The sequence below is a fragment of the Leguminivora glycinivorella genome, chromosome 12 (genome assembly GCF_023078275.1).
Source record: "Leguminivora glycinivorella isolate SPB_JAAS2020 chromosome 12, LegGlyc_1.1, whole genome shotgun sequence".
NCBI classification, from domain to species: Eukaryota; Metazoa; Arthropoda; class Insecta; order Lepidoptera; family Tortricidae; genus Leguminivora; species Leguminivora glycinivorella.
Genome location: NC_062982.1, coordinates 1,027,543 through 1,040,000, shown reverse-complemented (window position 1 = coordinate 1,040,000; position 12,458 = coordinate 1,027,543). Strand labels below are relative to the sequence as shown.

Genomic DNA, 12,458 nt, shown 5'->3' with positions numbered 1-12,458 from the left:
TGCGTGCGTGCGTGCGTGCGTGCGTGCGTGCGCGTGCGCGTGCGCGTGCGCGGCTAAGACATGTTTTATTGATTGATTGAAAATCGGTCGAAAAAAAAAATTAAAGGAAAAATGGAAAAATTCACACCTCCAGGACTCGAACCTGCGACCTCTGGCCTTGCCGGGGCCATCGCGCTTCCAACTGCGCCACGGAGGCCTGCTGGATGCGTGCGAATTTATCCATGCCTTCCCTCAATTCTCGACTGCCTTAGGGCCATTTTTCCTTTAATTTAAAGATATGTAATATCGCTCGCAGACGTTTCTGCACGATAAAAAACAAATTTATGTGAACAAAAATATACCTAGAATATGGAACACTGATATGGAACTTTATCCTAGAATTGTGTGCTTACCATACCGAATTATCTAAATCTAGACGGACAGCACTCTTCACTTCCTAAAAATACCTTATATCCTTGTGTAGTACATGTACTAATAGTACAAAAGACACGATTCCCCGCACTGTACTAGACCGAACTACTCCCAAATGATTCTGCTCTCTAGTATATTTAGTACACTCACACACGCGCAACAGATTGGGAGCGAAAGGAGCGAAGAGCCGAGAAGTGACAATGGCAGCAAAGCGATCCGTGTGATCCGACCGCAACCGAACTAAAACCGATTGACTCGGACCGAGAGCGCGCGAAAACGACCGATCAGGGGCCTATTTCTCGAAAGTTATTAGTCTAATAATATTAGTGTGTTGTCATGGCAACCCATACGATTTGACAGCTCGTGGACTAATAATATTAGTCTAATGTCGTTCGAGAAATGGGCCCCAGCTCTCGGCTAGTACGAGCGAGCGTTACTGTACGCCATATGCACAATTTGTCTCTCGCTCTCTCCGTGTATTACTGTACTAAATGTCCTAAAAGTACGAACTAGTTCACTTCGTACATCGTACTAGTTGGGAGCGATCTTTTCAGAGAACAAGCAGGCACAACTCTAATACCTAATATATAGAAAGTTTATCTTTTACAGGCGTTTTAAAAACTCGTCTGGAGCCAGACCCGTCATACTCACTAGAGCATCATTCGCCGAACAATACTTACACAGACGACAAGCTGCGTTTGTCGGTACGTTTAGTATGGAGTCACGATGTTTCGAGGACTATGGTTGAACAGTTTCGAGCCTGGTATGTATAAATCTTTATTTAATTTCAACTTTACACAACACATTGAAGTCCTTCACATATTCATGCAAATAAATATTTCTATTCTATTCTCTTCTCTTCTTCCAGGGAGCGTGAGGACGAACCCCCCTCAGTAATAGTGGCCGGCACTGGCCTCCAACTTCTCCTAACCAGAAACGCCACAACCGCCGTCATAGAGGAATACAAACGCAACCTTACGCTCTTGGTGCAAGCTATAGACTCGCTTGCACATAAGAACACTAAGGTCCTTTGGAAGTTGATCGAGTCAGTCGACAGTTCGAAGCTCAAGAATGAGTTTAAGAAGATCAGTAATAGTGATATTGATGAGTACAACAGGGCTGCTATTGAGGTAAGTCATATGAAGTTAGATTTTATTGTTTCTTTGTAAGAAAATAAGGTCCTGCCATTTTTTTAACCCCCGACGCAAAAACGACGGGGTGTTATAAGTTTGACGTGTCTGTCTGTCTGTTTGTGTGTGTCTCTGTCTGTGGCATCGTAGCTCCCGAACGGATGAACCGATTTAGTGTAGTTTTTTTGTCAGAAAGCTGAGTTAGTCGGGAGCGTTCTTAGCCATGTTTCATGAAAATCGGTCTACTATGTCACGGTCGGGGGTTTTTTCAAAATTTTAATGACATTATGTATATAATAATAAAAGTTCGAATTCGATGACGTCACTACATTGCTGACAGCGTTTTCGGTGGCAAAAAACTACACACAATTTTAATTGAAAATACGTAGTCATCATACACTTTTAATACCCAAAATCTATAAATATTGGTTTTTTACGTCAAATACTACAGAAGACAATTATTTATTGTGCCAAGTTCGATATGAGTCTAGAAGCCTATTTTTTGCACCTAATTTTATGATTGGCTGCGTTTTGCCTACTGACTACGTCACGTCCACGTCACTACGTCAGAAACCGGTCGTAACTTATAACCGCCCGCTTGTAGGGCGAGAACCCGCCCAGCGGGTTCTCCGGCATCTGAGCAAAGTTTACGAGTGCCCACCAGACGGGTTCTTGGTTGCGAACATAGAGGAATAAGTAAGGGAAGAGTTGTAAATGCGAGTTATTTGTATATGTATAGTTAAGTGACATCTAGCGACAATCACGCGTCAATCACGCGTCAAATAGCGTGAATTATCAGTACCACTACTCGATACTAGGTGGCAACAGTGTCTGTTCTGTCAAAAATTTAATATTAGAAAGGTTTACAACTTAAATTACAAGCAGAAGGAATTGAAAATAGAATACTGATTAATACTATTTTTATATTACCTAAAAATTGTTGGGAATTAGACTCCGTTCGTCGCGACATCTATTGACAAGTAGCAGTACTGATAATTTACGCTAGTTGTCGCGTGATTGTCGCTAGATGTCACTTAACTATGCCTATACAAATACTTCCCTTACTTATTCCTCTATGGTTGCGAAGGTGTTTTTATAATAATATAATAATAATAATACTTTTTATTCGCTTAAAATATGGTACAATGAGATTTTTTTATTTTTATTGGGGACACCTTACACAGATCAACTTAGCCCCAAACTAAGCAAAGCTTGTACTATGGGTGCTGAGCGACGATATACTATACATACTTAAATAGATACATACATACTTATATACATAGAAAACATCCATGACTCAGGAACAAATATCTGTGCTCATCACACAAATAAATGCCCTTACCGGAATTCGAACCCAGGACCGCGGCTTAGCAGGTAGGGTCACTACACTACCGACTGAGCCAGACCGGTCGTCGAGATGGTAGGTATATATATACATTTATCGAACTATACATATTTTGCTGATTCAGCATGAATTATGTATTATATTATATGACGATAACTTTATTTCAGATCTTAACCCACAGCGCGGCGCGCATCTGGAGCTCCCCGCGCCTAGTCGCGCTCGGCGCCACGTCCAGCGACGGCTGGGCGCTGAGCACGAGAGCCCTGCGCCACGACGCGCAGATATTGTTCAACATGTTCTGTAACGACCATATGAACTTCAACGATGGCTCCTGCTGCGCCATGCCGGAGCACACACGCAACTACAGTTGCTGACTTTTGCCATGTTCCTTGTGTGGTAAGTACTAAATATAATTGTTATTTAATAACTTGCTAATTTACCCAATGGTATCTTAGCCTACAATATTTACTGCTTGGGTTTTAAAGTACCTGTGTCTTAAGACATGACGCGCAGATATTGTTCAACATGTTCTGTAATGACCACATGAACTTCAACGATGGCTCCTGCTGTGCCATGCCGGAGCCACACACGCAACTACAGTTGCTCACTTTTGCCATGTTTCTTGTGTGGTAAGTTTCTGTTTTTTTTTTAATACTACGTCGGTGGCAAAAAAGCATACGGTCCGCCTGATGGAAAGCGGTCGCCGTAACCTATGGACGCCTGCAACTCAAAGAGTGTCACATGCGCGTTGCCACCCCATTAGAAACTTGTACACTCCCTTTTGCTGTGTACTTATACTTAACACAGCAAAAGGGAGTGTACAAGTCCCAAGGAGGGTTCGGGTTGCCGACGACTCAAAGGACAATAGACGGAACAAATTAGTTCCGTAAGTTCTCCCGTCGCCAGCACACCGCACCCTCGTTGAGCTTTGGCAGCCTTACCGGCAGGAACACAGCACTATGAGTAGGGTCTAGTGCTATTTGGCTGCGGTCTTCTGCAAGGTGGAGGTACTACCCCAGTTGGGCTCTGCTCTAGATTCGAGCGAGATGATATCCGCTGTGCTGTGCCCTACCACACAAAGCGGAGTATCATTCGCTATGCCCTACCTCCTACTGTTTGTTATCATTTATCGTACTCCACTTAATTCTGAATAATAAATGCCATCTCCGAGCTTCAGTTACTGATTTTCTGCCATATTTCTTGCATAGTAAGTACTAAGAATAGTCACCATTGTTTTAATTTGTAACTTACCCATCGAACATAACTTAAAGTGTCGGCTACGTGTTAAGTGCCTGAGCCACACATGCAACTACAATTGCTCACTTTTGCCATGTTTCTTGTGTGGTATGTTTCTATGTTTTTGTCATTTATCCTACTCCACTCAATTCAAAATGGTAGATGACAACTCTGAACCACATATTTGCCCTAAGTTACTGTCTTTCCCGAGTGGTGACGGGTTAAGAATTTCACCACCCCCTTTCTTCCCGTGAGTTTCGTAGAAGTCGACTGTGGGATATGGGTTAAATTGTGGCATAGGCGAAAGGCTGGCAACCTGTCACTGCAATGTCACAATTTGGATTTCTTGCCAAGAGTGGCACTGAAACTTAGTAGTTCATGTGCTCTGCCTACCCCTTTATGGGATACAGGCGTGATTATATGTATGTATGTATGTATGTACTGTCTTTCTGCCATGTTTCTTGTGTGGTAAGTGCTGATGTCTGGGTGTTAACTTGTTAAGTACCTACCTGAGACATGACGCGCAGATATTGTAAATTGTAACTTGTAGTTTCGAGAAATGGGCCCCTGCAATTTTATATCTATTTTTATACTAATTAAACTTCTTTGTTCCAGCGGCGTCCTAGCCGGTATAAAAGCAACTTGGCGCTGGTCTCAAACCCTGCAACAGCGGCTCGGCGGCTACTCACTAGTCTGCCCGCCCCCCACCACGCCCTCCCCTCTAACCGCGCTCGCCAAACTGGGCATGATTATGGCGTACTTCTATCTGTGTGATAGAACCAACTTCTTTATGAAAGAGAATAAATATTATTCGGAGTGGAGCTTCTGGTTGCCGGTCGGATATGTGTTCGCGCTTGGGCTGTTTTTTACTGATGATTCCATATCTACGAGGTAAGATCTTATATTACTTACTTATAATATTTAACCGATGGGTTACCCTCATCTGGCAGAATATAACATTTTAACTATAAAACTCCCGTGAGACTCAAACAAATTAAAAAACATTTTAAGCGGGCTACTCACGTATTAAGTCGATATAGCGTTCGACATGTTTCGATCCAATTTTCGAGGATCTTTCTCAAGAGTAGCGACCCCGCCTTTACATGTCGAACATGTCGAACGCTATATCGACTTAATACGTGAGTAACCCGCTTAAAATATTTTTAAATTCGCATAACATGTTTCGCAGAAACACTTTCGGTCGGAAAAATTACTATCCGCTAAATTCTCATTTTCTCACCAACGAATTGGCAGCTGACTTTCACGCCTCGTGAAGCCTTTCACTAAACCCAAAAGCCTGAAGTAACTGACTGTTGAATTTTTCTTCTCATCCTCCTCCTTGCGTTATCCCGGCATCTGCCACGGCTCATGGGAGCCTGGGATCCGCATTGACAACTAATCCCAAGATTTGACGTAGGCACTAGTTTTAATTTAACTAAAAGTGATATACAGTACGGTTCCTGATAATGAACCTAGCTACGTGTCCAATTTATATACATACATACTTATATACATAGAAAACATTCATGACTCAGGAACAAATACCTTGTGTTCGTGACACAAATAAATGCCCTTACCGGATTCGAACCCACGACCGCATTAAAGTCCATGTTCATTTCAGGGTCCTACACAGAGAGCAGACCAACGAATGGAAGGGCTGGATGCAACTAGTGATCCTTGTGTACCAGGTTACAGGAGCGAGCAAAGTACTGCCTATCTACATGTTGGTGCGGGCACTAGTTTCTGCGTACTTGTTCCTTACAGGTGTGTTTAGTCTATTTAGTCTTATAGCACAGTACCTATAATAAAGTGTACTATCGCACCTATAGTTTGGACATTCTCTGCTTCCCGCTGTGTGCCGCCCACCCGCTCTAGGTTACCTCACAGTTACCGTTTGTCTGTTTGTCTGTCTGTGGCATCGTCCCGAACGGATGAACTGATTTAAATTTAGTTCTTTTTTGCTTGAAAGCTGAAGTCGTCGAGAGTGTTCTTAGCCATGTTAATTTAAGTATTTCAAATACTTAAAAAGAGATACTAGCCCAATTATGAAAACATTGTATGCTACCATGAAATAAATAATTTTAATTTTTAATTTAATTTAATGTTTCATGAAAATCGGTCACTATATCGGGGTTTTTTTCAAAATTTAATTTTGTTAACTTATGTTATAACACAGACCGACTGTATGACCAATAAATTTAAATAGTCCACGAGGTATAGGAACTTTGACATTTAATAAACTAGAAATCAAAATAAATAAATATGGGAAATGGGTTAAATTGTGGCGTAGGCGAGAGGCTGGCAACCTGTCACTGCAATGTCACAGTTTCGTTTTCTTTCAACCCTTTATTTGCCAAGAGTGGCACTGAAGCTTTAGTAGTTTCATGTGCTCTGCCTGCCCCTTTGTGGGATGCAGGCGTGATTGTATGTATGTATGTAAATCAAAATAAGTTCTCCATTTTTCCAAGTCTTAAATATAGTCATAGCTAGAGCCCATTTCTCGAAGTTACAAGTTACAATTTACAATCGTTAGTCAATGTCTAATATGACAAGTTGGAAAGAGACTTCCGCTTGTAACTTGTCACTTTCAGTTTTGAGAAATGGGCCCTGTGGCCCGTTTCTCGAAAGGTACAAGACTTGTATTACAAGTTCGCGAACTGTCAAATCTTATGGGTTGTCCCATAGACCAGTGGCCCGTTTCTCGAAAGGTACAAGCCTTGTATTACAAGTGTGCTTCCATAAGCACACTTGTAATACAAGGCTTGTACCTTTCGAGAAACGGGCCACTGGTCTCACATTAATAATAAATAATAAATATTGGGGACACCTTACACAGATCAACTTAGCCCCAAACTAAGCAAAGCTTGTACTATGGGTGCTAAGCGACGATATACATACTTAAATAGATAAATACATACTTATATACATAGAAAACATCCATGACTCAGGAAAAAAATTCTGTGCTCATCACACAAATAAATGCCCGTACCGGGATTCGAACCCAGGACCGCGGCTTAGCAGACAGGGTCACTACCGACTGAGCCAGACCGGTCGTCGAAATTAATCTATGTTTCTCTTCTTGCAGGCTACGGCCATTTCACGTACACATGGAAGACAGGCGACACGAGCCTCGTGCGATATTTCCGCGTGATCTTCCGGCTGAACTTCCTGACTGTGGTCCTTTGCCTGACGATGAACAGGCCTTACCAGTTCTACAGCTTCATACCGCTCGTCTCCTTCTGGTATACTTTGGTAAGAAAGTAACTTATCTACGTTAATGGCTAGCAGAACATTTATTCAATTTGATAATTATCAATTTATCATTATCATTTTTTCCCCTATATTATTGGGGATGTTGTGTCAAAGTGAAATCGGTTTGTTTATGGTTTATTAGTAAAAAAGAAGCTGTAAAATAGAATACGCAAATCTTTAATTCATCATATAACTTCATATCAGCCCTTTATCGCGCACTGCTGAGGCTCTCTTCTAGTACGCCACTTCTCCCGGTCATGGGAATGTCTCATCAAGTTGTGACCCGCTATTTTTTGGATGTCGTCGACTCAACGAGCCAACGGATGCCATGCCATACAATATCCACGAAGATCGATTTACAAAAAGTTTTATCTATGAAATAAAATATCGAGTAAACATTTTTATATTAGTGGAAAAAAAATCATCTCCAGTCACAGAGAACCTCCTATAGAGTGGCAGTCTTGTATATTTGGTTCGCGATACGAGTCACCAGTGTTTGGGGTGCGAGGAGCGGGCGGGGAATGTGTTAAGCGCGCTGTGATTGGCCGTTTCAAGGACGGCGGGCAGTCGCGCCAGATGAAAAGGGACAGAAGTATGACTGTCCCTCTACTGACGCGTAAGTGGCCAATGTAAGTTGACCTATGCCGGCTCTGAATAAATTATAAATATGACTTATTTGTGGAATGTAATGCCGTCTGTTTTTAAATTTGAGCTTCTTGTTACCTTTCCACACCATTTCACACTACAGGTGGACATCTTTAAGGCATCAAAATACCCTTTTCCAATTTTTTTGTGCGAAAAACACGCGCTGCTTTCGGGTCTGTTACTTGGTCGATACTGATCGGGCACGGCGAGCGCCCGCGCTTATATCAGTGCAAATACTAGGAAGGCTGGCCACCGCGAGTCGTCTTGTAATAGATGTCTATAGGGGTTGGTCTGTGTCTCCAGTACTCAAACTGCTACTCGTTGATGTGTGCGGACGACATTTTTGCATGATATTAGTTTAAAATATTGAGATTAATTATTAATTAGAGTGGCACTGAAACTTGAGTAGTTTCATGTGCTCTGCCTACCCCTTCATGGGATATAGGCGTGATTGTATGTTATGTTATTGAGATTAATCGTTTTTCTTTTCCAGATGTTCGTGATCTTCGCCCTCCCCCCCGACATCGCCCCCTCCTCAACCCACACCGTGGAGACAAAACCCTACCAGTACCTCTACATAGCGCTCAAGGTCATTGGCCTCCTGAGCATAGTGACTGTTCTATACATGAGCGAGTTCTTCTTCCAAAAGATATTTGTGACGAGACCTTGGAAAGCGCTGTTTGTGAACTCTGATGATGATATACATCAGTGGTGGCTACGGTGGAAGCAGGATAGGTGAGTTATAGTCTGTCTCACTCTCAAGGTCACAGTATAGTCACGGTTCTTTATATGAGCGAGTTCTTCTTCCAAAAGATATTTGTGACGAGACCTTGGAAAGCGCTGTTTGTGAACTCTGATGATGATATACATCAGTGGTGGTTACGGTGGAAGCAGGATAGGTGAGTTATAGTCTGTCTCACTCTCAAGGTCACAATATAGTCACGGTTCTTTATATGAGTGAGTTCTTCTTCTAAAAGATATTTGTGACGAGACCTTGGAAAGCGCTGTTTGTGAACTCTGATGATGATATACATCAGTGGTGGTTACGGTGGAAGCAGGATAGGTGAGTTATAATCTGTCTCACTCTGAAGGTCATAGGTCAAAATATAGTGACAGTTCTCTATGTGAGCGAGTTCTTCTTTCAAAATAAGTACCGCCTTTTATTCTGATGATTGTAGTATTCGTAACTTTGGAAAACCATATTAGCAGCGATTTTGACAGCACCGCCGGTGCAAATGTTCTTGCGTCAAACTTGTATGTAATTATGACGTTTTTTTTATTTTCGTTTTAATTGCAGATTATTTATCTTTTTTGCAGATACTCCATGACGTATGGCATAATCTTCGCCGTGGCGTATCTGGTGGCGCAGCGGTACAACCTACTCGATGACAACAACCACAGCAACTTGTTCACTCCGGGTGTCTCATTGACAGGTATATTAAATACTATTCATTAATTCATTTACTATCAAAAGAATGGCATTGCATGTGAACTTACATTAAATACATAAAACAATATATAGATAAAAGTAATAATTTTTTCAAAAACTATTCAACCTATCAAGTTCAAAACAATTTTCCTAGAAAGTCTTAATAAAGTTTTACTTTTGTGATTTTTTTCATATTTTTTAAACTTATGGTTCAAAATTATAAATTTAAATAGATATCATACACGAAAGAAAAAACGACAGGGCCCACTGGTGGCCGAGCCGGGAATCGAACCCGGGTCTTCAGTTTACGCGGCTAACGTAAGCTGAAGACCCGGGTTCGATTCCCGGCTCGGCCACCAGTGGGCCCTGTCGTTTTTTCTTTCGTGTATGATATCTATTTAAATTTATAATTTATATATAGTAGTGTGACTACTTGAAAAAAGAACAAATCGAAAAATATTAAATAAAATAATTTGATTTGTTCCCTAGTTGTTATGGTTCAAAAGTTTATCAAAAAATCATTTTCGGAAACCCCTATTCATTTTTAGAACCTACCTATCCAACAATATATTACACGTTAGGATTTGAAGGAAAAAAAATCACTCCCCACTTTACGTTTACGTTTTGTTTTACTAATAAAACATTTTTTCCACTTTTTATTTTACCACTTTGTCGGCGCGGTTATATTGGTACCAAACTTCAGCCTTCTAGTGCTAACGGTCACTGAGACATGGCGAAACTATAAGTATTCCTAGATGACTACGGAACCCTAAAAACGAACAAAAGATGCGACGTCGTCTTGCCCGCGCTGACGTTACTTGCTATTGGTGGGATCAGTGCCTAAGGTGCAAGCTGTGAAAAAGACGGAGAACCCAGTCATTTTTACTGAGTTCGTTTAACACGCCAAGTAGATGCGTTTGCTTGATCTACGGTGTTGTATATGAGGGTGAATCAACTTTTCTTTGCCAGCAAAATTTCGCATACTTCGACTACATGTGGTCAGAAAATTTAATTGGGATTTAGTCTAATTAATGTATACTTATTATATTAACAAAGGCAAATATACTAGCTACGCAATACAACATGTAATTATAGGATTTCCTATTTTATAACTTTGTTTCGAGCAGTGACCCAGTGGACATAGCCGTCCCTCACTTTTGTATGAAAAAAGTGTCTCTTCCACTGGGTCACATATTGTTTTAATTAAAAATTAATCGTTTTTAAATTTTTCCCTAATTGGTATACGTGAAATAAAGATTCACGATGGTAAGGTTAAAAATCACAAAAGTAGACCTAATAATAAGTAAGGGTAATTCTTGCAAAAAGCAAGAAAAAGTTGATTCACCCATGAAATCTGTGATAATATTGTTAACCATCTTCAACAGCGACCCTGCTAGCCTTCATCGGCATCGGCAGCTACGTAACCTACACCTTCTTCTGCACCAACATTTTCGACTGCAACGAGATCCATTCCTACGTCGCTTTCCTCCCTATAGTCTCCTACATTCTTCTAAGAAACGTCTCCGGCGCCCTACGGACCCGGCACTCCAGTCTCTTCGCCTGGTTTGGAACGATAACTCTAGAACTATTCGCTAGTCAATCCCACATATGGCTAGCTGCTGACACTCATGGTGTCCTGGTACTAGTTCCCAGCGCACCATTTTAAATCTAATCATAACTTCGTATATTTTCATTTGCGCGGCGCATGAGATACATAGACTGACTGGGATTATTCTGCCGTATGCTGTCCCGGATGATTGGAAACTTGTTTTAAGGAATTTTGCTATATTTCTAGCGATTCTAGTCCCTATAGGTATACATGATGGTATGTTTTAGATTATAATATAGAAATGATGGGTGGATCGACTATTTTTTTGTTATTCTGTCACGTTGTCTGTACAAGTACTTAAAATACAATATTGTATATTAAGTACGAAATAAAGCATCAGATCATTATAACGAAAACATGGGCAGTAGTTAATTTTAAATTCAATTTACATGTCGGGTAAAAAATATACATATAAGGAAAGTAAATTAGTTGATGATAGAGACACAGAGAGACTCAACTCGATTTCATATAAATTCCATATTAGCAAACTGTTCAAATTTGTTTTGACGGTTTTTTATTATTATTATGAATGGGCTTACTCTTGACCACGGACTAGCCAAAGGCAAAGACGTGGCCTACGATGGAGTGAGCTCGCCCAGAAGATGCCTGTTCACCCTTGATTTGAAACAACACACACACACACACACAGTTATTAAAAAGGAGCTGATTTGACTAAAAGGAAAGTAGCCTATTATTTTTGAAAACTTTGTAACATTTTAATAACATGTGGCTCTTTATGTCAGCTTAAAACGCTCTGTTTGGTATTAAATAGTCAACAAAGAAAGAAAATTTAAATAAAGAATAACAAAGAAAGTTTATCCACCCTAATCTATTATTTAACAATTTGAATCAAACTTTTAGAACATCAGTTGAAGTTTTACAAACTTTTTACATACAATAAGTACACTTAACATGTTAACTCTAAAAGATCTCAATTTATTTTATATTTCGACGTTTACGCTTTAGGTACTAATTAATGTAAAACACATTACAAACATAACTGAATAAATACCATGGAAGCAAAAACAAAACATCAATTATGCCATATTATTCTGTATAAAATGTTATGTTAACTATTAGTAGAATGGCCAATGTTACTCCATAACACAATTTGTATTGCATAAACGGTCCATTTTTTTTTTCAAAGTATGTTCAGACCTTCCATTCCGTTACCGGCATACAAAATGTATGAAAAAATGGTAAGCTAAGTACATTTTTCGTGCTTGGTAAAAGGATTCAAGTCTCAACATGTGCTAGGTTATAATACCCAGCGCTGATTTTCAGACTGATCCTTTTGCCAGGGTTAACATCATTAGTAATAATTATTCTATGAGTTTTGGGTCGCCTAGACCCAATTCCGCGTCGATATGTTTGTTGAAATTCTTATAATTACTTCAGTGA

The 12,458-nt window shown here is 40.3% G+C and overlaps 1 protein-coding gene across 1 annotated transcript in view; it reads left to right on the top strand.

The window, feature by feature from the left end:
• The window catches only part of LOC125231854 (N-acetylneuraminate 9-O-acetyltransferase), a 16,641-nt gene extending 5,089 nt beyond the window's left edge, over positions 1–11,552 (top strand). Inside the window, 11 exon segments of the mRNA XM_048137434.1 lie at positions 1,021–1,174; positions 1,280–1,541; positions 3,054–3,179; positions 3,412–3,515; positions 4,738–5,013; positions 5,744–5,886; positions 7,208–7,374; positions 8,513–8,754; positions 9,337–9,452; positions 10,834–11,106; positions 11,109–11,552. Coding sequence (XP_047993391.1) covers positions 1,021–1,174; positions 1,280–1,541; positions 3,054–3,179; positions 3,412–3,515; positions 4,738–5,013; positions 5,744–5,886; positions 7,208–7,374; positions 8,513–8,754; positions 9,337–9,452; positions 10,834–11,106; positions 11,109–11,284 — 2,039 coding nt within the window. The 3' untranslated portion in view covers positions 11,285–11,552.
• Positions 11,553–12,458: the final 906 nt, after the last annotated feature.